Consider the following 26,515-nt stretch of genomic DNA (forward strand, 5'->3'; position numbering starts at 1 on the left):
AGCTGTAGGGATTTATCAATCTTCAATCGCATCAGTTTCTCCAACTCTACTCACATTCCATACTACAGACCATTTTAGTTTTTCAAATCAGTTGTATCATTAGAGAAGATATTACGTGTGGAGTAGTTTAGCTAGGAAACATCACATAGGCTATAATAAGAAAATGAAGGGTTTTGAAAACAGTGTAAATGCTCTGAAATATATTCACAAGGTAAAGGAAGAACACCTCACCATTAGATGGGATACATAGGATAAGTAGATCACAAAGCTCAGAAGCTGGACTTTACAACTGGAGCTGAGCAGAGAACTGAAAATAATAAACGCACAAATTTAAGTCCCACTAAAATTGTAAATGTATTCCACAATTCTGCACAGATCGAATGAATTTTTTTTTTATTCTTAGTTTCATAAGCTGTATATTTAACTTTATTATCACTGTTGTCTACTCTGCAACAAACTTACATGTTGGTGGTGAAAACAGGTGATATATATTTATAAAATAACCTATTGAGAATACGAAGTGCTTCCACAGGACAAATTAAAGTAAAATGAAATAAATAAAAGATTATGCAATATTTTACATTGTTTATATTCTTATTAACATTCTTTTTACATAAAACACTAAATTGTATTACAATGACAAATAAAACAATTCTACATACAGGTACCAGCATTTCAGATCAGGTGAAATTAACATACACCTCAATTTTCCATTGTGCTTACTTTCCTAAAAGACCATCAGGAGCTCTGTTCAAACAATAAGCCATTTCAAAGCTTATGATGCTTTGAGAAGAATGCATTGTAAGTAAATAAATAAGTTTGTGGACATAGCATTCTGAGTACAAGACATTTTTAACACATTTATTAAGATCTCAATTACATGTACTTTTGTTGCAGTTTTAAATACACTAAGAATGTTATCCTTAGAATAAATCACAGTTGCTGGGTAATGCACTTATTAAAAATTCATAAAAACAACCTAAACTGTCATGAATTTTCTCTTCATACATTTTTCAAATACACTTTCATTTTTCTATGTAACATTGGATTATTGCATTAAACATGTAACACTCGACATGGAAAGCAATAAAATATTTTACAAGTAAAAAGCATGTACAGTACAAAATATACTATATGACTGTAAACACTAAACATCTTCAAAATAACAACATATTGCCACTTTGATATATGGCACTTAAAATCATGACAGATTTTAAACAAATAGACCTCATTAAATACTGGTGGCCAGTTCATATATTTAATGAGCAAGTTATAGAGCAGGATTTTTTTTCTCAATGATACATCTTGTTCTTTTAAAACAAAGCTTGTTTTTGTAAAGCATGTATTGTCAACAATTAAGTGTGTGAAACTGAATTTTAAACTTTACTGCCTAATTAAAGTGCCCTGCTCTATAATATAGTTTTTCAAATACTCCCTATGTTTTGGGGATGGTAACAGGAACAGAAAAACTGAATGTTTTACATTCTTGCTCAGTGAATCTACAAACCTATACTTTGTGCACAGTTATTCGAAACTTCACAATTTGCAAGTTTTGCTTGCTTGTCTTCTAAGATTGGCTTTAATATGGTTTTGAGTGTATTGTAAACCTTAGGACCCTCATCAGCATCAAAACTGACCTGGGGAAAAATATAACAGAAATACCTTTTAACCAATTGACAATTAAGAAACTCTAATATAGAGCCCCATATCTATTGTGCAGTAGTCAGCCACAATGAGATTTAACTCAAGAAACAATAAATAAGAAAAGCTAAGTAGATGGAAAATTTATAATATTCCTTCGTTTTCATTTTGAATAGTTTTTCTTCCAATCTTCTCCCTACCCCATCTGAAGGCATCAACTAGTTGTAAAAAAATTAGCTCAACATGCAAGCTACTATCCTTTATAGTCTTTATAGCTACTATTTATGCGTATGCTTTCACAAGAATGTGAGCAATTTGGCTGGAAAATGGCTTACAGTTGTTCTTGCTCAACTTCACAACTGTACAGTTTTAGAGGTCCCTGTGTAGCAAGCAACAAGAACCAAACTGTTTTTCCCTCCCAAATTAATTCTAACCCCATATTGGTTCTGCTGTGATCAGCTCCTGTGATGTTTGCTCCTTTCTCAGTCAAACTCATGTAATCCTTTTCTACAACACCAACAAAAGCAGCACCTCATGTCTAATCATTACTCAGTCTATTTTACTGAAAGATGTGCAGAACAACCTCAATTACCTGAACAAGATAGATGGGGAGTATTTTGTTTGGATAACGATTGTTCAGATAATCAAGGTTATTTTGTACATTAGTTTAATGATAAGGAAAGAAAAGCAGATCATAATTTTAGTTTCCCATTTAATTTTAAGTTGAATCAGACGTAATTTGTCAAATAATAGTGTTGTTTCTTCCACTTAAGCAAGAATACTATTGAATACTGTTTAAAAAAAATGGAAGAGAGCAGAATTGTAACAAACGATTGCAAACAAAAATAGAAATTGTTGGAGAAACTCAGAAGGTTGGCAGCATCTGTGAAAAGAAAAGTGTTAATATTTCTGATAGCAGCTCGGAAAAGATATTATAGCTGCAAACAGTTCTGAAAAAGGATCACTGAACTCAAACAGTTAATGCTGTTTTCTCTTCACAGATGCTGCCAGACCTGAGTTTCTCCAGAAAATTCTGTTTTTCTTTGTTTCAGATATCTAGCACTCATTCTTTGTTTTATTCTAATAAACTATTGATACACAAATATTTATTCTACACAGATTGGTATTTCCAACTGGAAGACCACAAGAAATCATGAAGTGAGGAAATAACGACTCAACAGGCCTTTCTTTCCACTGGCCATGTACGAGCTATAAATTTATAGCAGTTTCATCCCCCAGGAAAAAGCTCCACAAAGCCACTCCTCCCTTCCAATGTAGGGTCAGAGATCTACAGCACATAAAAAGACCCTTTGGCCCATTTGGTATATCAAACAAAACTAGAACATCAATACTATATTTTGTTCACTACAGTTAGCTTTAGATTGGCCCTACAAAGTTATAAATATCATGTTCTACTTAGCACCCACTTATGTTCTACTTATTGCTACATGTTTATGTGTATATATTTGCCACTCCTGCCTCAATCAACCAATATTTTCTAAGGTATCAAATTATACAGCGTTAATGTCATGAAGTGGAATCTTCTCATAAGTAGTATTCCACATTGAATGGAAGTGCTTACAATGTTGTATTTTGACAAAGGATTGTTAACATTCTGCTTGTTTTCTAATGTTGTTCTCAATTTTAAAGTTTCTTGTTTATATCTATTAGAGTTATAGAGTCACAGAGCTGTACAGCATAGAAACAGACTCTTCAGTCCAACTCATCCATGCCAACCAATATCCTAAATTAATCGAGTCCCATTTGCCAGCATTTGGCCCACATCCCTTCAAAGCCTCCTATTCATATACCCATCCGGATGCCTTTTAAAATGTTGTAATTGTATTAGTTTCCACTATTTCCTCTGGCAGCTCATTCCATACACGCACCACCCTCTGTGTGAAAAAATTGCCCCTTAGGTCCCTTTTAAAACATTCCCCCTCAGCACGAACCTATACCCTCTAGTTTTGGGCAAATGGATCACATCCCCTCATTAATGTCTACAGTCATCAAACTCATTCATTTTGCCGTTATTTCTGAAATTGTCATTGTTCCTTTTCTCAATCTCTGCTTCAATTGTTAATCTTCAAGCTTCTATTTATACTGGTTTAAATAAACTATTTTGACTCGTAGACAAAATGCACCTCATTGCTGAGAGCAAATTTGACAGGATAATTTAGTTCACAAAACTCACATGCAGAACATTTTGCATTGTTGCTATTAAAGATCTTTCCATTATGGTCACATATCGTCAATACCAAATATCCACACTTTTTAAAATATAAATCAACATCTATCAGCTATCCCATGGTTCATTCATCTAATTTCTACAGATGTTGCTAAATATATTAATTGGGCTACAAATACCTTGCTTATGCATTTTTTTGAAACAGTATCAATACAGTACCTCGAATAACCTGTGATTCTCAGCAATTACTGCAGTCTATGCACAAGCCTACTTATTATTTGAAGTATTTATAAGTACGTTAGTTCAAGTCGGCTTTCAATAAAGGTAAAGTTGCCATCATCCTACTAGTCCATAGCGCTGCCCTTTCATTAGACAGATGAGAAATGAGAAGAGAGAAACAACTGGTGGTAGTTTAACCCAAGGTCAGCACACTAAGGTGAGGGGAAGGTTTGAGAAGAAAAGTCCTTCACGGTAACCCCAGCATGGGATCTGAACACATGCTGTTATACAGTCAGAGAGTCATAGAGATGTACAGCATGAAAACAGACCCTTCAGTTCAACCCATCCATGCCGACCAGATATCCTAACCTAATCTAGTCCCATTTGCCAGGACTTGGCCAATATCCCTCTAAACCCTTCCTATTCATATGCTCTGCCTTTTAAATGCTGCAATTGTACCAGCTTCCCCCACTTCCTCTGGTAGCTCATTCCATCACGCACCATGCTCTGCGTGAAAAAGTTGCCCCTTAGGTCCCTTTTAAATCTTTCCCCTCTCACCCTAAACCTATGGCCTCTAGTTCTGGACACCCCCACCCCAGGGAAACGATCTTATCTATTTATCCTATCAATGCCCCTTATGATTTTATAAACCTCTATAAGGTCACCCCTCAGCCTCTGACGCTCCAGGGTAAACAGCCCCAATCTATTCAGCCTCTTACTATAGCTCAAATCCTCCAAACCTGGCATCATCCTTGTATATCTTTTCTGAATCCTCTCATTTTTCACAACTTCCTTCCGATAGGAAGGAGACCAGAATTGCATGCAAGATTCCAAAAGTGGCCTAACCAATGTCTTGTACAGCTACAACATGACCTCCCAACTCCTATACTCAATGCTCTGACCAATAAAGGAAAGCATATCAAATACCTTGGTCACTATCCTATCTACCTGCGACTCCACTTTCAAGGAGCTACGAACCTGCACTCCAAGGTCTCTTTGTTCAGCAACACTCCCCAGGACCTTATCATTAAATGTAAAAGTCCTGCTCTGATTTGCTTTCCCAAAATGCAGTACCTCACATTTACCTAAGTTAAACTCCTTCTGCCACTCCACAGCCCATTGGCCCATCTGATCAAGATCCCGTTGTACCGTGAGGTAAGTTTCTTTGCTGTCCATTATGCCTCCAATTTTGGTGTCACCTGCAAACTTACTAACCATACCTCCTATATTCACATCAAAATAATTTATGTAAATGATGAAAAGCAATGTACTCAGCACCGATCCTTGTGGCACTCCACTGGTCACAGGCCTCCCATCTGAAAAGCAACTCTCCACCACCATCCTGTCTTCTTCCTTTGAGCCAGTTCTGTATCCAAAGGCTAGTTCTCCCTGTATTCCATGAGATCTAACCTTGCTAACCAGTCTCCCAAGAGGAACCATGACGAATGCCTTACTGAAGTCCATATAGATCACACCTACCACTCTGCCCTCATCAAACCTCTGTTACTTCTTAAAAAAACTCAATCAAGTTGGCGTCACTCTGTATTGCAAAATAGCCAGGGTTTAGATCAGAGTGGTGCTGGAAAAGCACAGAGGTCAGGCAGCATCCAAGGAGCAGGAAAATAGACATTTCGGGCAAAAGCCCCTAATCAGAGCTCTATTCCTGATTAAAGGCTTTTGCCCGAAATGTCGATTTTCCTGCTCCTCGGATGCTGCCTGACATGCTGTGCTTTTCCAGCACCATTCTGATCTAAACTGGTTTCCAGCATCTGCAGTCCTCACTTTTGCCATTACAAAATAGCCATCCAGCCAACTGACCAACCAGTCCCCGGCTTTCAAAATGACAGTGTTAGTTATCCAATAAAGAAGAAAACAAACTGATGGGTAGTTATGAAAGCAGACTATGGATTATGTGCCTGATTTTAACTCTGTCCAAACAGGTAGAGACGAATGAGTTAAAATCTCATACTTTGTCTTTACCGGGAACAAATTTCACTTTTTTAAAGTATTGTATAACGTCATCAACAAATAGTAGGAAAGGGCAGAGGTAAAGTTCACACTAGAAAGGAAGGAAATCAAGAGCAAGTAAGTAAGAGAGAAGGATAAGGAAAGGAGAGGCATTCAGCAAGGAGGCTTTCAACCATACTTCCTCTTCCAATTCTTGATCTAATTAGCCCTGGGTCCAATACCTCAAATTTAAAATTCACATCCTTGTGTTCCAAACCTTCATAGTCTCATCTGACCCATTTATACAATTTTCTCCAGCCCTAAACCCACAGAAATCTGGATCCTTCTAAATGTAGCCTGTTGCATATTCCGTATTACTTTAATCTCAGAATTCGTAGATCCACCTGCTGTCTCTGGGCTACAAGCTCTAGAATTCTCTCCCTAAACATCTTTGCCTTCATACTCAGCTTCTTGAACAGCATCCTTCAATTCTTGATTAAACAGGACAGTCTTAAGATGTACTTGCCAATATATTTTTTCATCTTACTGTAGATTTATGTCTGATGAAGTTGCTGCAAAATGCTTGCGTTTTCTACATTAAAAATACGATATTACTATCAATAAGAGCTATTATTGTGGAGCAATATGGATGAGAATGTACAGCAATGACAGAGGCAAAGTTTAAGGAGGAGTATGTCACTTTTAGAAAGAAAGCTAAACAAAAGAGGAAGACTGGCTCAAAGTGATAATGAATTGGGGTTACAGCACACATAATGGCAGTTGGGAAGAAGGGACTATATCGGGTGAGGGGCATGAATGAAAAGGATAAGGGGAGTCAACTGGAAAGGACTGGTTACGATGATTGTTGAAGCATCCCTTCCCCATTGATGCCCCATTGCCTCCAAAATAAGAGAAAGGTGCAAAAATGGAAGAAGACACTGCCAACCACAAGTGGAAATGGAGAGCAAGTAGCAGCAATATGACAGACAGACAAGAGAACTGCTCGTTTTGGGTGATATCACAGAAGATTTATTGGTATAAATAAGTATGAATCATTCAATTTGATTATATTGTTAACCTTTTCACGCTACATCATTTTCATTAAAAAAATACTTTCTCAACTCTAATGGATACACATTATCAGGAGACATTAATAGAATTAATTATTTTAAGATTTTTTGTTCTTTCGTGGAAGGTGGGCATTGTTGAAAAGGCCAACATTGTTGTCCATTCCAACGTGCCCTTGAACTGAGTGGATTGCTAGGCCATGTTGGAGGACAGTTAAGATTCAACCATATTACTATGCGTCTGGAATCGCAAATTATGCTAGACAGGGGCAGCAGATTTTCTTCCCAAAAGGACATTAGTAAACCGGTTGGCTTTTTACAACAATCAATATTAGCTGTAATGGTCACCATTACTGAGGCTAGCTTTACAATCCAGATTTATTAATTAAATTCTATCAGCTGCTGTAAAATGCAGGACTGGCTGCAGGAAAATATGCAAAGTGATGCTCAGCTTCCACTGGACGTAAAACAAAGAGATATAAGAACTTTAATCATCTCCATCATTTAAATCTCTTGAATTGAATCATAGGCTAGATAGGTGGGGAAGGGATGGGAGGATTGATCATTCAAGGAAATGAATGTAGCACAATACTCTATAACAGGGATAAATCATTAATGCTAACCACATGACTGCCTCAACATGTACAACAGAATCTTGACAATGATTTATTCCTGACTAATACAGGGCAATAAAAACCGCCCACTTTTAACGCCCATGTTTTGAGAACCTACAAACATTCACAATGGAGAGTCTACTCAATGTGTCATTTGTTTCTTTTGTTACTTGTTCTTAGGACCTGAGGGTCACTAGCTAGGTCAGCATTTATTTCCCATCCATGTTCTAGGTATCGAGATGTTCTCCATGCCTGAAACGGTGAGATTTTTTTGACACCACAACCTTTCTGCACTATGTCTATGCAAAAGAAAAGGATCGCATTGTTAACAGTTACTTATAATGCAAACTTGACTGGTTTTTTTCTTCAATATGACCTTAATCTACATTACTTGACACTGAATGAATTTAACCCAATGGGCTCAAGAAGCTTCTGCTCTCTCTTTCTGGCTCTTGATTTGATTGGGTGTTATCATTCATACAAATATCACAAAATTATAAAAATATACAAGATCAGTCAAACGTCATTTGCAAAGTCTTCAGGCAAACAGATTACAATCACTTTCTAATAATAAACCGTAATCCTATTTATTCTCTATTGTGTACCTTTTGTCCAACATTTATCCCTCAACCAACATGAACAAAAAAAGTCATCTCTTCGCTATTTGTTGGCTCTTAGTTGGCATAAATTAGCTGTCATATTTAATTATATAACAGTGATTAAATTCAGATGTAATTTAATCAACATGAAACACAGACCGCAGGAATTAAAAAAACCTTTTCTATTCATTTCTATGGAAGTACAACGTTTAGGTTTGAATAGTGAAATAAAACAGCATTTCCCTAATTCTGTCACTCCAAGACTTCATTCAATTCGTTTCCCCCCAAGAGATGGAGCACTTACCTTAGTAAAAGCTCGAATTGCCCGAGTAAGTATAGCATCTTCTACATCAAACGGTAGATTACGCAATTGTGCCATACAATCAAGAATGCAAAGCAGTGTCTGATATTGGCCCTTGTTTAAAGTGATAAAATACCATGTAAGTGAATATTATGCTAACAAGAATATTATATAGTCATATACGATTATATCATATTATCGAACTATTTCCATTTCATATTGATGAACTGCCTTTTAAATATGCCTTAATCAAATAAAGACATTTATTAAAAATGAATAGAATCAGTATAACTCTAGACACTAACCAAGACTCACAAGAAGAATGATTCATACTATAGGTTTCAATCATGCATCAAACGGGTAGATTCTCCTCTCCCCTCCCCCAGAGAATTTCTAGTTCCACTCTTCAGTCCTACATTTATAGGTTCAACAGAAAGGCTAGTGAAAATTACTTTGCTATGTTAAAGTATAGAATGGATGGATATGAAATACAAGAAAACTGAAAATTACCTTTTCTAATGAATAAAATGCTTTATTGGGATCCATATATTTATGTGCCAAAGTTTCCACATCTTCCCTACTTATAACTGGTTCTTTCAACTGTTCCAGCCAGGACCACATAAGACTACACAGCACATAAGGATTCTTTTCTGTACGAATTCTCTCCCAAGTTCCTTCTCTAATATTAAGTTCCCGCTGAAAAAAAAAGTACTGGTTACAGTTAGATTTAGCAAAAGCTTATATGGACGTTATGAACAGTGAGCACTTCAAAAACACATATTATTAATACTCATATAAAAGTAAAATTCTTGTAGTTTCACCAGAATGTGGGATGCTCTCTCATTAGAGAGACGCAACTAGTGGTGGTTTAACCTGAGGGTAAGGTGAGGGGACAGGTTGATAAGAAGATTCCTTCATGGCAACTTCAGCCAGTGTATGAATTGAACCCACATTTGCAGCTTTGCACTGCATCACAAATGAGAGTGTTAGAAAGATATTCTACAATAAACTCTACCTGGGTATGGCTTTTCTTCGTCTTATAATGAACTTCAGAGTTCTTGAGCTTCACTAGCAGTTCTGTAATTACCCATGAATAAGGAGTGGTCAAAATGAATTGAGAGACTTATTAAAGTCGAAGACATGAAAAATAGTTAGGTTCAACCTTCGAGCTTACTCTTCAGATGTATTCTATTCTCAATTAAATTAGCAAATACAGATTTAACCTCTCTGCCTGCACATGTGTGCATAGGGCGGGTAAGGGTAAGATTTGCTGGTTCGCTGAATGGTCACTGTCAACAGTATATATTCAAACCCCATTCTAGCTAAAGTAGATCAGGACCTGTTTCCTTGTTCTACCTGTGGTGAAGGTCATGGTTCTGTGGGTCAGACATATCTTTAGACAAGAAGGTTACGCTTATTAGACCCTGGAATTCTTTCTATATGGGACTATGAGTATCATTTAATAACTCTGTAATTATTTAAGGTCAGGGAGATAAGATTCAAGTCAAGCGCTTCAGTTGAAAACCACACATATAATGGACCAAATGGCTGCTTTCTGCACAGTAGTTTCCACAAGGGTACTTTTAACCTTCATTGCTTGGCAAGAAAACTGGTGGAAGGGATCAGCCAAAGTGAAACTTAGGGAAGAGCTATGACATGCCTGTGATCTAGTCTACTATCCATGGTGAAAAAAAAATCTGCCCTCAATGATCTTGATGTAATTGCTGGACTGATCTCAGCTATTGAGTTTAGCAGAGGCTCTGCCATACTCCCCATTAGCTTCCAGAAGTAGCCCTGCACTGTTCTCTCCGTGTTCTAGGTTCCTCAAAAAGGCAGATACTAAGAAGTTGTTTTGCCTTGTTAAGCCCCTTCATAATCTTGAATAAGATCACCTCTTGTTCTTCTAAATTCCAGAATCTATAGGCTTAATAAATTGCACCTACATTATTGGTACTTATTTATCTAATCTTTATTTATGCAGTTTTCAAGGCCAATGTATCCATTGTCACAATGGAACAGGCAGGTCTCCAGAGTGGTCCATGAACTAAGAACTTGTCTCAGCTTGTACATAGTCCCCCTTTCAATGTGAGTGTTTTACCTTTAAATTACCATCTGCAAGGTTTTAGCCTAAAATAATACAAAGGTTACTGTATTGCAAAACGTCTGTATTTATTTAAGTGAAAAACTGATAAGGTTATTTGCTAAAAATACATATACAAAGACTGAAAGTAGGTAAGGATTAAAGATACTTAGAACGATGAAAGTAAGATTACTCTTCAAGATTGTCGCAGAGCTATCATCTCTCAAGATTCTTCTTTCAGAAGGGAAGGGTTAAACTTTGAACTCAGATTCAAGACCTTTGACGGGTTTTCATAACTCATGACTTGTGATTCACTGACTCCTCAAATACTGAAGCAGTCAAAACCCAACTGCAGCAAAATCTGGTCACCATTCAGGCTTGTGCTGATAAGTGGCAACTAACATTCGTACCATAAGGCAATGATCATCTCCAGCAGAAGAATATCCAACCATCACCCCATGACTTTCAATGACATTACCATCAATAAATTTGTCCCATTCTCCACATCCTGGGAGAGGGAGCAGTTACCATTCATCAGAAACTACTAGACCAACCATACAACCTTGTGGAAACAAGAGCAGGTCAGAGACTAGGAATTCTGCAGTGAGTAATTCAGTTCCTGACTCCCAAAAGCCTATGCACCATCTACAAGGCACAAGCAAGACAAAAGTTGGGATTGTGGTGGAATACTTTCCAGTCAGCTGATGAATGCAACTCCAACAACAGGGTCAACACCATTCAGGATAAAGTAGCCTGCCTGACTGCCACCCCATCTAACACCAACCATATTCATTCCCCAACATTTGTAAACTACAATTCACCACGGTTCATTACCTTCCAAACCCACAAACACTACCGTCCAGAACAAAAGGGCAAAAGATATATGGAAATAGTACCCTTCAAGCCATCCAACATCCTGACTTGGAACCATGTAGCTGTTCCTTCACTGTAACAAAGTCAAAATCCAGGAATGTTCTTCGAAGTTAGAAGCAGTTCAAATACGCAGCTCACTAATCCCTTCTCAACGGCAACTATTAATGGGTAATGAATGCTGGCCCAGCCTGCAAAGTCCATAACCCATGAGTGAGTTAAAAACAAATCTCCTGTCTGCCTCTAAGGGACTAATGTTTAATTTAGTTACTTTCCTTTATGTGTACCCTTAAAAGATCTGACAATCGTTTTCACATTCCTGGCTGATCAATTCTCAAATTTTATCTTTTCCCTTGACAGGGTAAATGTTGTGATGAGGAGAGAATCTCTAACTAGTGAACATAGTTCACAACAAAGAGACCACTCATTTAAAACTGAGATGTGAAGGAACATCTTCTCCCAGACCTATGAATATCTGGAGTAAAGTACCACAGAAAGATGTGGAGACTCAATCACAAAGTTCTAAAAGGGTAGTACATAGACTTTTTAAAAATATTAGTGAGTCCTGAATTATAATGAGCTTGCACAAGTGAAGAGTTGAGGCCTACGGAAGATCAGACATGTTGTTGAGTGACAGACATATTTGAAGGGCCAAATAGCCTACTCACGCTTCTATTTCTATTGTTCTTATACTCTTTTACGATTGCTAATTAAACCTGCTTAGATCTAAAATTAGTTTGCTCCCAAGTTGATTTTACAATGCCAGAAACTTTTCTGAACCTCATCCTCTAAACTGTTTTTGCTAAATTGCTTTATCCAGTCTACATGAAGGTCCCCATGCTAATTACATTCCACTTAGTAGAATCTCCGAGCACCTTTTGCTTAATGGTTAATGTCACCATTGTTAGGAGGCCTATAAACTACTCCCTCCAGTATTTATTGACCATTGTTAAAAGAGTATACTGTATACAAATAAAAGTCTTTCCTGGTAACCATGAAAAACATCTGGGAATAGCTTCCATACTCATCACCTTTTGTACAACTTTGAAAAACCAAATGAGGCGTTATGTCAATATTTAATGAAATTATGCAGGGAGCAATTAGAAACCTTTTTGAAAATAAGAAGTTAGGTTTAAACCTAACTTATTTAATATCCAAAACTCAATGCCTTAATAAGAAATTTTCAATAAATTATAATACAATTAAAGGGCTATAAAAAGTTCAAATTTACCATGGAACTGTTGTAAAATTTATTCAGTTCAAAAGAATTCAGCCTTAAATGGGAAGGGTTTTGGCTTGTCATAACATTTGTCAAACTGTGTAAACACTATCTGTACAATCACCACCAGAGTGCATGTGCAGTTTATAGTAACAGGATACTAGTTTCCAAATGACTTCTTGCCATTTCTTCTTGGAGATCAAAGCAACAACTTTGAAGTTGAATGCTGAAATTCATGAAGCCACAGATGTTCATTTCAACTCAAGCCAATTTATTCACCAATTCTAAACTCTTCAAAACTTGAATATATAATGTAAATGCATTACTTCCCATAAATTGGATGTTGATGATAATTCATCATTATTATGGTGAATGATGTAAATCAGCTGTATAACATTGCATGATACTCTCTTCGAACCAAAATGCCTGCTGCTGAAAAACAAATAATGGTTTGAATATTAATCAAAGCTGCCTGAGCAAATCCAAAATTGAAAAGGTGGGGATATAATTAATTGTAGAACTGATCAAGGGAAATGGCTTCAATGTCAGATGTTTAATAAATTGTCAAAGGTACTTCTCATAGTTTGAGAGAAATTAGATATAAAGGAATTGGATAAAAAATATTTGAAGGAGAAAACATTTAAAAAGATGTAGGAAAGATTTAGCAGGTGGAACTAACTGAAACATTCTTCGAAAGAGTCAATGCACAACTTAGTGGATTGAGAGGTCTCCTGTTGTGTGCGCCATTCTATGGTTCTTCAGTTATAGAGTTGTTCTGTAGCACAGAATACATTGGTTACATTTAGCACAACCTACTAAGATGAAGTTGGATGGTCAACGATTACATATTTGAAAACAAGGTACCAAGTCATGCATGGAGAAAGCGAGGAGATCAGAGTCGAGTGTGGGGTTCTGGAACAACACAACAGGTCAGGCAGCATCCAAGGAGCAGGAGAATTAACATTTCAGGCATAAGCCCTTCATCAGGAACCAAGTCATGCATGTATGCTCCAAGATATAGTGATATCTTGACAGAACTTCTCATATTAAGGTTAACAAAAATATACAGATTGATAGGATGGGAGGTATGGCCAGATAATCAAGTACCACAAATCCATGAGTCAGACGATTGAATGAAAATTCTTAATATAGGTCACCAAAATACCTGGTTGACTCACTTTTAGACTGCTATCCAGAAGAAGTGAGACCTTTGCCAGGCTGCTTTACTGAGCTCAAAATATTAGTTTATTATAAAACAATACTCATTCTGAAAAAAAAGTGGTGAAACTGCTTAACATCTAGGCTATGATTTAGAATCAGAATATATCTTTTCAATCCCAAAACAGAGACTCACACAAAAAAAACTCTGCAAAGATGATTTTATAACAAAGGACAAAAGAAAAACAATTTTCTTGGCCATCAGTTTGGAAGTAAAGGATAGGATTTGATGGATTGTCATGGTCAATGACGTTTCTTGTTGATGAAATGAATTACTGTCTGTTGTCAACGAATGGAAGATCTTTTCAAACAAGGCTGCAGTTTGGTTGGAAATCAAGTATACAGAGGAACCTCGATTATCCAAATACCAATTATCCAAAAATCGGATTATCCAAAGAAGATCTCGAGGTTGCGACAGAAACATTACAACAAAGACTGTGTCCAACACTGATCGCGGCTTTTGTCTACAGTGATTAAAAGTGCTGCCGAGAACAGTCCTGGACTGATGGGAGCACAAGCACCATCTCTGAATCACTGACCTCCCCCCTCCCTCTCTTCCCACATTTTCTCTGGAGTTCTACACAGACGTGTACCCTAAACCCCTCTTCCCCAGATAATCTCTCTAACACTGTCCTGTACATTGCACAGGTTGGAACCTGTCAAAAGGCTTTGTGTGTGTGTGTGTGTGTGTGTGCACGCACACGTGCTGTTTGGAGACTCACAAAAGGCATTAGCAGCAGCAGCAGTCTTGTTGTTGGTGTCCAGTCTGGCTGCCCCAGAGAGGGGGCGGGGCAGGGGATGTGTTGGTGTGGATGGGGGTTGTCGTGTTGGACAGGGTTTGGGGGGGCGGGTGGAGTCGGTGTTGGATGGGGTTTGGGTGCGGGCAGTGGGGCGGTGTTGGATGGGGTTTGGGGGGGGGGGCGGTGTTGGACAGGGTTTGGGGCCGGTGTTGGGTGGGGTTTGGATGCAGGCAGTAGGGTGGTGTTGGATGGGGTTTGGGGGGCAGGCAGGGGTGGTGTTGGACGGGGTTTGAGGACGGGTGGGGCGGTGTTGGACGGGGTTTGGGGGGGTGGATGGGGGCAATGTTGGACAGGGTTTGGGGGTGGTGTTGGGTGGGGTTTGGGTGCAGGCAGTAGGGTGGTGTTGGATGGGGTTGGGGGTAGGCGGGGGCAGTGTTGGACGGGGTTTGAGGACGGGTAGGGTGGTGTTGGACTGGGGTTTGGGGGGGCGGGCAGTGGGGCGGTGTTGGACAGGGTTTGGGGGCAGGCAGGGGCGGTGTTGGACGGAGTACGGGGGGCGGGCGGCGAGGCGATGTTGGATGGGGTTTGGGGGGCGGGCAGTGGGACAGTGTTGGATGGGGGGGGGTTTGGGTGGGCGGGCAGTGGGGCAGTGTTGGGGGCAGGCGGTGGACAGTATTGGGGGTGTGCGAGACCTTGTCTTCTGAACGGGAAGCAGACGTAATAAAAAATTCCGAGCCCCAGAGGAAACGCATTGAATTAACCGAATAATCAATTATCCAAACAAAATAGTGCCTGCCCATCTTGTTCGGATAATCAAGGTTCCTCTGCATTCATGTCTTTGGACAGTGGTCCCAGTTCAGAATTTCAGGTTCACAAGCTAATCAAAATACTGACGTGTGGAAACTCTTATCAGGTATTCCAAAAAGAGGGCGATTTTGCAGCCAGACTACAGCTTTGAAGGTTTCCTCTTTGACCCCCTAGGATTGTGAAACCAAAAACCAAATCCAGAAAGAGTTGCCAAGCAACCATCAGCACAGGAATGCCCAAAGTTTCTTCCAAAACCAGGTCATCCAGTAATTACAGGCAATTAACCTTATATCTCATCTCCCCAAGTGTTATTTTCCAAAGTTATTTAACATTCTGTAACTAGTAGACGGGTCATAGCCCACATTAAACTGTTGACCTTCCTTTCAAGAAAACACAGGTCCCTTTCAAACTTTTGGTAAAAACCCCATTTTAATCCTGAAAGTGACCAAACAGTTTAATACCCTCCAGTTCTCCACATAATCTATGAATATAGGTTTGTATTCTCTTCAATAAGATAAACTAGATATATATTTTTTACAGCGAAACTTGTGTTGTGTTACAGGAGTTCTATATAATTTTTATAACACAGATGGAGGGATTGAAGTGGAAAGACCTCAGAACCAAAAAGTATTAAGAATGCCTGTTCTAATATAAAATCTTCAGAAACAGTAATTATAATTGGTCAACTAACTTTCAGCAACAATAAATAAGACCCAGGAAGGCTAATAGCTACCACTGCTTCTAAGTTTTAAAATTTAAAACACTAGGTGATATTGCAATTTGTCAAATATACACTTTTATCTCATCCTCACCAATTTGTATCGCATGTTTAGGAGGCCGCTCACATTAGGGTGACACATGAAATTCTCACTGGACCATTTAAATTGATTTTATTGTTAATGCTCAAATTGAAATAACATTCAAATAGGATCGAAATTCATCCATTTGATGACTGCAAAAATATACCAGATGAATTGAGCAAAAATGGGAAAAGTTTACAACTTTCATGTAACAATGATATGGAAATGCTGGTGTTGGACTGGGTGTACAAAGTTAAAAATCGTACAACACCAGGTTATAGTCCAACAGGTTTAATTGGAAGCACTTGCTTTCGGAGCACTGCTCCTTCATTAGGACAGAACCACCTGATGAACAAGCAGTGATCTGAAAGCTAGTGCTTCCAATTAAACCTGTTGGACTATATAACCGGTTTTGTGTGATTTTTAACTTCATGTAACAAAGCAGAAAAGAAACACAATATAAAAACTAACAAATATTAGCAGTCAGGGGTAGTGCAATGCTGGAGTATAATTAAATAATTTGTCAAAGCTCTTTAGATTGTACTTATCAGGACGATCATAAGGATATCAATGTAGACAGGAAAACAAAAAAAAAACATATACTATGAGAAGACTGCGCTGTTTGATTGCTCAGTGAACTCCAATTGATTAAGGCACTGTCATAGAAAATAATCCAGTTCGGAGATGACTGACAGTCAACTGCCAGATGTTGTTTAAACTTTAAACTGTTCTTCCATTCTGAAGAAGTCATATTGGATTTGAAAAATTAATTGATTGTGTTTTCACAGATGCTGCCGGACCAGTTCAGTTCTCGAAGCATCACTTTTTGTTTAAATTTAATATACTGTTCATAGTCAACCAACTCATACTGCAAAAGTTAAAGCAATGCCCAACATCAGAAGAAATTATGCAATTGGACAAAGTTTGCTAAATAATCCTAAGAATTACACAGACAAACAATTTCAGATTGCCATTCAGACTTTGTGTGACACAGTTCAAAGTTGTACATATTAATACAATATATTCACACATTGTGCTTGCTTCAATTTAACAAAATAAGTGACAGACATTCTCTAGTTCATTCCTCAGCGAAATGCATTGACCAACCTGCCTGGTTTAAATTTAAAGGAAGTTTGGCAGAAAATGGTCCAACTTCCATGGTACACCTCTAGCAGTCAGCACTCGCTTCTCAGACTATAAATGCTGTTTTTCCTTTGTCATGGGTATTCTAGCAAATGTCCTATGAGCGCAAGACATAAAGCTTCAACAAAATGTGTCTTTTTTCACAAATATTCAAAAATTCTCCTTGCTTAGGCAAGCACTCTTCAGCTACAATCTGGAGAAATAAGATAAATCTACCCAAATGTAAGACGCTGTTGTCATTTTGTTTTAAAATGGGATTCATGTTGCTCAGTCTTGGTTATTGAATTAGTAATGACTTTCTTTGGTTATTACATATGAGTAAACAATTAATGATTTGTAAAAACGTCTTCACAATCTGCCAATAATTCAATTTTTACATCAGCATTGTATACAACACAGTTTTCTTGGAATTAAACAGAGTGAAATTGGAAATCATAAACAATAATCTTGAAGAGCCGAGTTATGTGCTTCCACTAAACTTCAGTTTCAAATGTTCTTTAAACTGTGAAGGTAACTGCTATTGATAAAAATAAATAGGAATTCAAAGGTGCTACAGAGGTAGGAAAAGGTGTTGTTTTGTGGGGCCCAGTCATGGCTAAAGAGATTGAAAATCCTGTGTTTCATGTCACTGCCAGTTTTTTTAAGTATAATAGAGTCAATGATAGTCTGCGTTGAATTGAAGGGTTTGTTGATATTTAAAATCTAGGAGACAGTGTATTAGTAGGAAAGAGACAGAAAAGGTGAAAGATGGGAACTGAACTTATATCATTCATGTCAGAAATGGAAATCATAACATTTAGGTTTGTATTACAAACGTTTTGCAGAATAACTTACCTGCCACATTTCAACTTTATCCATGAGTTCTTCATCAAAATCCATGCAAAATGCCATGGCTTTTCCTGCTGCCAACCTTCTTCCTTCAATGCTCAATTCTGACTGTATAGTGATACATGGAACATCTTCAGCTGACCAGTTAGCTGTTCTTTCCTCATCCCCAAACACAAACATTTTTTTGTGATTTAAAGAAGCTTTATCTGTAGATTGTTTGCAAACTGAAGAAGAGAATAAACTTTCCTTAGCAGGCCTGGCATTCTGTTTACTGGCAGCACTGGTCCTAGTACATTCTTCTGCATTAATATCACTAGTGCCATGAGAAGTGATAACTGTGTCAGGTGCTTCAGAAATCAAATATTTCAGCGCAGCAGCTGTAGTTGATGATCTTAAGGAAAATGTTCTATGGATTTCTTTTGATAGTTTTCTCCTTACAAAAAGAGGAGATTCCACTTTTTGGTCATTTGCATTACAAGATTTTTGACATTCCCATTGATTAGATTTAAAAGTAAATGATGGACTTTGCTTAATAAGACAAAGCTCTGGTACTTTCAGAACTGTTGGGCTGATCTGATTTGTGTCCACTGGCATTGGACTGGGCTGTCTGAGATTGAGCTGAGACAAACTTTGCTGATGGAACTTGCTGGAGAAAGCAACCTGTGTGGGTACTGTAAAAGGTGTTTCACTTTGCTCTGTAAAGAGTTCAGCTCTATGAAGATCTGATTCACTGTAGCTGAGACGTTTTTTCAAGTGAGACAAGGGCTGAAGGAAGTCTGCATTACGCCTTTTCCAAAGAGGGTCAAATTCTTGCTCACTCATCAATGCTGAATCGTTGGGAATAAATTCAGTCGCAGTGTGCTCAAAATGATCTCCCATATCAAAGCCTTGGCCATCAAATTCTTTATCCAGTTGCACTACCCCTAATTGTGACACTGTTTTTTCAATTTCGGCTGTAAGATCTGGGATTTCTATATTACCTTCTTCAATCAATTGCCTGTTTTCTGCAAAGTCTAATAACAATTTGCAGGTCAGATGAATTATTTTTGGGACATGTCTGAGTTGTCGTGCTTCATATCCGTGCAGCAGGTGGCGCTGGCGAATGAGATACTGAGAGATTGTAACAGCATGGGCTCTTGGATCACAGCAGGAAAATACATTTCGTAATGGAATCAGGAACTGGGAAAATTCCCGCACACACAACAACTGCCCACGAGTCTGAATTGCATTTGGCCTCTTAGCACGAATAAACAGTATTGCTTGGTCTGCACTCATTCTTGTTGCAAAGACTAGGTAACAAGCTATTAGGACACCTAAGGAGATACAAGGGAATATCAAAATTCAACAAAGTTATTCAGAATTAAATATCCTTTGACTTGAATATGCAATATAGAAATAAAACTTTTTTTTGTTTTTCCTACATTATAGTAAAGGCATGTCAGATAAAATTTCAGATGTTTAGAATGAAATATCTCTAAACCAAGCAGCAAAGGAAATATATATGTAAAAATAGCTGTGTCTACAAAGGTGAATTTCCATTGTCAGATTAAATGCTCCTATGAACTGGGGTGAGAAAATTTCCACAAAAGACTTTGTATAACTTCTCAAAAAATAACACATCCCAATGATCTAGGAGATACCAATCACTTCCTTGAAAACCACAGGGTAATGCATGGTCTGGTAATAACCAAAGAAAAAACTGCACTGAACATTAGGCAAGATATTCTGAAGAAAGAAAAAGAGGTTCTTACATTACTGAACACTAAGTTTAATCCTCTGGCTGCAGACCCATGTATGTCACTCTCATACCCAATATGTAAGTGTATCAAATAACAATCACCTCCCCAACACGATGAGATTAATTGGATCATTAGCTTCTCTCTATTTGCCTTAGGTCTAAGAGCAATATCCTAAAAATTAGACCAAGATATTTCAATAGTAAAATTAAGAGACACTTCTGGTGTTAGAACTCTGGAACACATTCCTACAGCCAACTGATGGTAGAGAAATTATTGATTTCAATTCAAAATTGATATAATTTTGCCAACCAAGAGTACAAAGGATCTCATGAAGTTAATGTGCACTTCAGCACTGACCTCACTAAATGATGGAAAGGTTTGAGGGGCTAAATAGCCTGCTGTGTTTGTATGTGTTTGAATACCTTAACTCAAGCATCTGGCAAGAAAACCTTAATATTTTGGAACTCCTGGTCATGACTGCAGAGAACATGGCCCCGACTTGAAGATCTGCTGTATAACATTGCCATAAGCGTATCTAAGGTGCAATTTTACTCTCATCCAAATAGGCAAGAATCTCAGTCTGTTAAATAACAGCAAAGGCAGAAGCATCTTCAGTAATGTACCAAAGGTACATGTAAACTGCCAACCTTGCAGTCATGGCCTCTTGTTCATGATCACCTACCAAATATGCATTGTTTCCCAATAGAAGATGCAAGAGCACTTCCTGAATCTAGGCATCCTGACAGCTCTTCCCTGATATGTCATAATAACTGTAATACACACTCCAACTTAGTATAGCAGAGCTAATTCCTCAAGATGCAGACACTTGCAGCTTTATGGTTGCCCAGATTCTCAATGCTAGGCAGAAACTCCCACAATTCTGCAGTGACGGCAGAGCATTGGACTGTCTAACATTATGTTAGATATTAATTACCATTTGTGCATGTAATCAATTTAGCTTATTGTAAACAATGACACTGACTGTGAACTTTAATATGGTTTAGTAAATAACATAATCAATCAAATAATTATTTGGTTCATATTGAATTCTGACAGAAAACCACAAACACCTACAGATAAAAACTACAAAGAGGTACCGTGTTTACCTGTCCTTCCAAGTCCAGCATGACAGTGAATAGCCACTTTTCCTTCTTGTAGGGCAAAAGCCATAACTTTGACCATATCAAGAATTGTGGTAAGAGAAGCCACGCCATAGTCTTTCCATCCAAAATTATAAAAGTAATCTGAAAACAAAAATTTTAAAATATATTCATTAAATTTTAAGTGTGGATGAAGTTTTTGGTTTGTTCGTTCATGTCCTTTAAAGACTAAATGGAATTCTTCCTCAGAATCTTTGTATAGGAAAAGTTTGCAATGTTCCTGGACTTAATTTGCAGTCTGACTGCAGACAGAGAAGAAACTCTGATTTTCAATTTGACACCAATTGGATGGGATGGTTTGCACCATATTTTTCTGAGGTTACATCAATGGCATAACATCAAATACAACCTTGGACAAGATTTGGAGAAGCCGGTGTTGGACTAGGGTGCACAAAGTTAAAAATCGCACAACATCAGGTTATAGTCCAACAGGTTTAATTGGAAGCACACTAGCTTTCGGAGCGATGCTCCTTCACCTGATGAAGGAGCGTCGCTCTGAAAGCTAGTGTGCTTCCAATTAAACCTGTTGGACTATAACCTGGTGTTGTGTGATTTTTAACCTTGGGCAAGGATAGGAAGCACTTAAATAGGAAATTACATGGAAACAAAATTTAGGAAGAAAGGAGCAATTAGGTTATCAAAATAAGAGGAATTTTGGAAAGCCATTGGAATAGTTTCGAAGGCATAACAACTAATTAGAGGTCTTTAGTAAGGCTAAAGGGACAAGAATCTAAGCAGTCACAGGCAAAAATAAAAAGTAGATACAAGATGTCGGTTCAAACTGACAGCAATTGTCTGAACAACCTTGCATTATTTCTTTCATGAAATGGGGATCTTGCTGGTAATACCAGCATTTGTTGCTCATTTCCAAGAGCCTTTGAAGTAAGTGGCTTGTGAGGGGTTTCAGAGGCCAGTTAAGAGTTAACCATATTGCTGTGGATCTGGAATCATATATAGACTAGATTAGATAAGGATGGGAGATTTCCATCTCTTGATGACATCAGTAAACCAAATGGGTTGAAACAACAATGCTTTCAATGGTCACCATTCCTGAATCCAGCTTTCCACTCCAGGTTAATTTAAATTCAACCATCTGCTGTGGTGGGATTTGAATCCATATCATAGAGTATTAAACTGGGCCAACAGACTATGGACTGCTAGGTCAGTGACATTACCACTATGCCAACATTTTTCCTTACCCACCACCAATTCCATGACTTTTCAAGTCATGGCCATGTTGTTGAAGCCACTTGCAAAGAAAGTGTGATTTGGTGCTACTCCAAAAGTCAATCTCTAAAGGTTTACTTTTAACACTATCACTCCTGGGACATGTGCACCATTGACAAGGCTCTTACTTGTCACCTATCCCAAGCTGCCCTTGAGAAAGTGATGATGAGTTACAATTCATTTGCTCTATCTACACCCATAGCAGGGTCAGAGCAGGAATTTCAGATCATTGATCGAGTGACAATGAAGGAACAAATGAGTTGGTATATGGGATTAGATTAGATTACATTACATTATTTACAGTGTGGAAACAGGCCCTTCGGCCCAACAACTCCACACCGACCCGCCAAAGCGTAACCAACCCAGACCCATTCTCCTACATTTACCCCTTCACCTAACACTACGGGCAATTTAGCATGGCCAATTCTCCTAACCTGGACATTTTTATTATGGGAGGAAACTGGAGCACCCGGATGAAACCCGGGCAGACACGGGGAGAATGTGCAAACTCCACACAGAGTTGCCTGAGGCAGGAATTGAACCCGGGTCTCTGGCGCTGCAAGGCAGCAGTGCTAACCACTGTGCCACCGTGCCGCCCACAAATGATTTGGAGAATAACTTGCAGGCAGGGTTCACACTTGTCCACTGCACATGTCTTTCTAGGATGGTACCGGTCATGGTTTACAAAATGGATCTAAGGCAGCACAGTAGCTCAATGGTTAGCACTTTTGCTTCACAGCACCAGGGGCCCGGGTTCAATTCCTGCCTCGGGCGACTGTCTGTATGGAGTTTGCACATTCGCCCTGTATTTGCATAGGCTTCCTCCAGGTGCCCCAGTTTCCTCCCACAATCCAAGGTCAGGTAAATTGGCCATGCTAAGTTACCCATAGTGTTAGGTGCATTAGTCAGGGATAAATATAGGGTAGGGGAATAAGTCCGAGTGGATTAGTCCTCGGAGGGTCAGTGTAAATTTGTTGGGCCAAAGGGCCTGTTTCCATACTGTAGGAAATCTCATCTCATCTAATTAGATATCCTGGGTACCTACATTCAGCAAACATTATTATATTAGAACCAGGTAATGATAAACCATACTGTTACCAAACCTTACTGTTCTCTGCACTGACCCCTGCACTTTGAAGTTCTAATTTCTTGGTAACTAGAACTGCTTACATTATTCAAACTGCAATTTCAATCACCATGAAATTCAATCAATGTATCTTATAAATTACTATTTTACTATTCTGATCTTGTATTTTGTGATCTTGTTCGCTTTGTTGATTGCTAATGTGCATTAATCAATCATGTTTAATTTTTAATTTACTTGGACTCTATTGGGCTGCACGGTAACTCAGTGATTAGCATTGCTGCCTCACAGCACCAGGGACACTGGTTCGATTCCACTCTCGGGCGACTATTTGTGTAGAGTTTACACATTCTCCCTGTGTCTGCATGGATTTCCACCAGGTGCTCAAGTTTCCTGCCACAGTCCATAGATGTGCCGGTTAAATGGATTAGTCATGCTAAATTGCCCATAATGTTCAGGGATTGGCAGGTCAGTGGACTACCCATGGGAAATGCAGGGTTACAGGGATAGGTCAGTAGGATGGGTCTGAGCATTCCGAAGAATGTTCTTCAGAGGATCAATGGCCCAAATGGCCTGCTTCCACATAAGGGATCCTATGACTAGATCTTGTTCATCTAGCAAGACTGTGGAATTATTCATGGCATATTGCTAATCTGTTTTTTTCTATTATACCTGACATAAATGTTTAAGGGGATTAGTCAGCTTACTTGGGCTGGACAACCAGCATAGCTTCAATTCCTGCACTGGCTGAAGTTACCACAAAGGACTTTCCCTCTCAACCTCGCCCCTCTGTGGAGGTGTGGTGACCCTCCACTGAAACCACTACCAATCATCTCTCTTGAATGAGAGTGTAGCCTGATGGTCCAGTAAAATTATGGCTACATCACCTTTACATGAATATTTTTCTGCCATTGTTCCATTTACATATCTTGTCCAACTCCTTCTGTTATCTCCAAACTACTTTCAGTCCCTAGTCTGGTATCATCTGCAAATTTAACCAGTTTCTACATCAAAAGTGATTACATAAATTAGAAACAGCAGTGATTCCAGCACTGAGCCTGGAGGCATCCCACTCATTATTCTGCAATCATACATAACTCAAACACTTACACATTGTTTCCTATGGTTCAACCAGTTTTATCGATTCCTAGAAATTACCCAGAATCCCTACAGTTTTGAATTGAATCATTAACCTTTTCTTGTGTAATATTTATGGAAGTTGTGGTACACCACAGCATAAGTTTAAACACAGTTCATTTGAGTTGTCACTTCCTCACAGAAGTTAAAATCTGTATACAGTGTAATCGTGCAGGGTTCGGATCCTCAGCTATTCTGATATTCTTATAAATGCACTTGATAAAGCTTGCGAAGTACACAAATTGAAGATATGTGTTGGAAAAATATCACAAAGTAGGAATACTGGGAAAGTTCTATCATTGGCAAGATGTGACAAGCAATGCTACCAAGCTATTCATAATAGTGATGTACCTGGCTACACTGTATAAAGTAGGGAAGTCACCACGATATGGTCAGGCCACACTATGTTGTGGTGGTTGAAGTAATGGTTGAAGTTGTATGTGAAAGTAGCACCTGAGGATTGTAAACATTTCATACCTGTTCAAAAAGGGATCATAAAGGTAAGAATAAGAAAAATCCGGGTAACTACAGGCCAGTCAGCCTAACACTGGTGGTGCAGAACCCTCATAAACACTAATGCAAAGAAAACTTCATCGATGCTTGAAAAAAAAATACTGTAATTTTAAGCAGGTTGTGAGAACAGAGACACAACGATACATACACAAATTTTTGAAACTAGCAGGAGAAGATGAGAAAGTTGTTAATAAGGCATGCAAAATCTTCAGTTTTATAAACAGAAAGATAAAAAAGTTCTGCTCAATGTTTTGTGATGAAATCCATTATTCTGTTTCCATTTGTAATTTACAAGTCACCTGAGTAAATTTCATAACATTCAGGAACAGCTATGCTTGGTTTTACCTAGTAATAATAGCAGGACGTGTTGTAACATTTTCAATAGATCACACAGAACAGTCAGAATTAGTCAAAACTGAGAAGGGACTGAAGCAAAGATGTGGTTTCAGACAGCACAAGGGCTACCAGTAGACTCCAGGCAGTTAAACACAGTAATTGTCCTGGGACTCTTAGGGCTCAAAAAAAGTCTGTGAACCATAATACTTCAGTGCAACTGTGAAGTGCAGGCATGAAGGAAGTCCACAAGTAGTATTTGCATGGCGCAGCTGAGCAAGATCAGAATTCAGAGAATTATAGGAGTAGTACCAGTTTGGCGAAGCTAGCTGTCTGCAGACAGAACTTTGGGTAAGCACTGGAGTTGAGTTCCCAGAATGCAGGGAGCACAATCACAAAAATGGTAAGTGAATTGAAATCATTGAGGCAGTATAAGGATCTAGATGAAGGAACTGAGGGAATTCTGACTAAGTTTGTAGACAATACAAAGATAGGTAGAGGGACTGGTAGCATTGAGGCAGGGATGCTGCAGAAGGATTTGGACAGATTAGGAGAGTGAGTAAAGAAATGGTAGATGGAGTACAACATGGGAAAGTGTGAGGTCATGTACTCTGGTAGGAAGAATAGAGGCATGGACTATTTTCTAAATGGAGAGAAAATTCAGAATTCTGAAGTGCAAACAGACCTAGGAGTTCTAGTCCAGGATTCTCTCAAGGTAAACTTGCAGGTTGAGTCAGTAGTTAGGAAGGCAAATGCAATGACAGCATTTATTTTGAGAGGACTTAAATATAAAAGTAGGGCTGTACTTCTGAATCAGACCACATTTGGAGTATTGTGTGCTGTTTTGGGCCCCATATCTCAGGAAGGATGTACTGACCCTGGAGGGTGTTCACAGCAAGCTCACAAGAATGGTGCCAGGAATGAAAAGCTTAATGTATGAGGAACATATGTGGGTTTTTACTCAATGGGGTTTAGAAGGATGAGGGGGGCCTAATTGAAATGTACAGAATACTGAATGTCCTGGACAGAATAGATGTTAGG

The 26,515-nt window shown here is 38.5% G+C and overlaps 1 protein-coding gene across 18 annotated transcripts in view; it reads right to left on the reverse strand.

The window, feature by feature from the left end:
* Nucleotides 1-416: 416 nt before the first annotated feature.
* ptpdc1a (protein tyrosine phosphatase domain containing 1a) overlaps nucleotides 417-26,515 on the reverse strand; it is a 139,466-nt gene continuing 113,367 nt past the window's right edge. For 16 of the 18 annotated variants that reach the window (XM_072582242.1, XM_072582253.1, XM_072582244.1 and 13 more), the window contains 5 exons: nucleotides 21,127-21,264; nucleotides 18,288-19,594; nucleotides 9,087-9,272; nucleotides 8,580-8,690; nucleotides 417-1,637 (listed from right to left, as the gene is read on the reverse strand). In XM_072582242.1, coding sequence (XP_072438343.1) covers nucleotides 1,500-1,637; nucleotides 8,580-8,690; nucleotides 9,087-9,272; nucleotides 18,288-19,594; nucleotides 21,127-21,264 — 1,880 coding nt within the window. In that variant the 3' untranslated portion in view covers nucleotides 417-1,499. Of the gene's footprint in view, nucleotides 1,638-5,778; nucleotides 7,976-8,579; nucleotides 8,691-9,086; nucleotides 9,273-12,993; nucleotides 13,178-18,287; nucleotides 19,595-21,126; nucleotides 21,265-26,515 lie in introns of those variants that run through there. The other 2 variants (XM_072582250.1, XM_072582256.1) reach the window with 2 other exon arrangements.

Source organism: Chiloscyllium punctatum, chromosome 12, assembly GCF_047496795.1.
Source record: "Chiloscyllium punctatum isolate Juve2018m chromosome 12, sChiPun1.3, whole genome shotgun sequence".
Classification (NCBI taxonomy): Eukaryota; Metazoa; Chordata; class Chondrichthyes; order Orectolobiformes; family Hemiscylliidae; genus Chiloscyllium; species Chiloscyllium punctatum.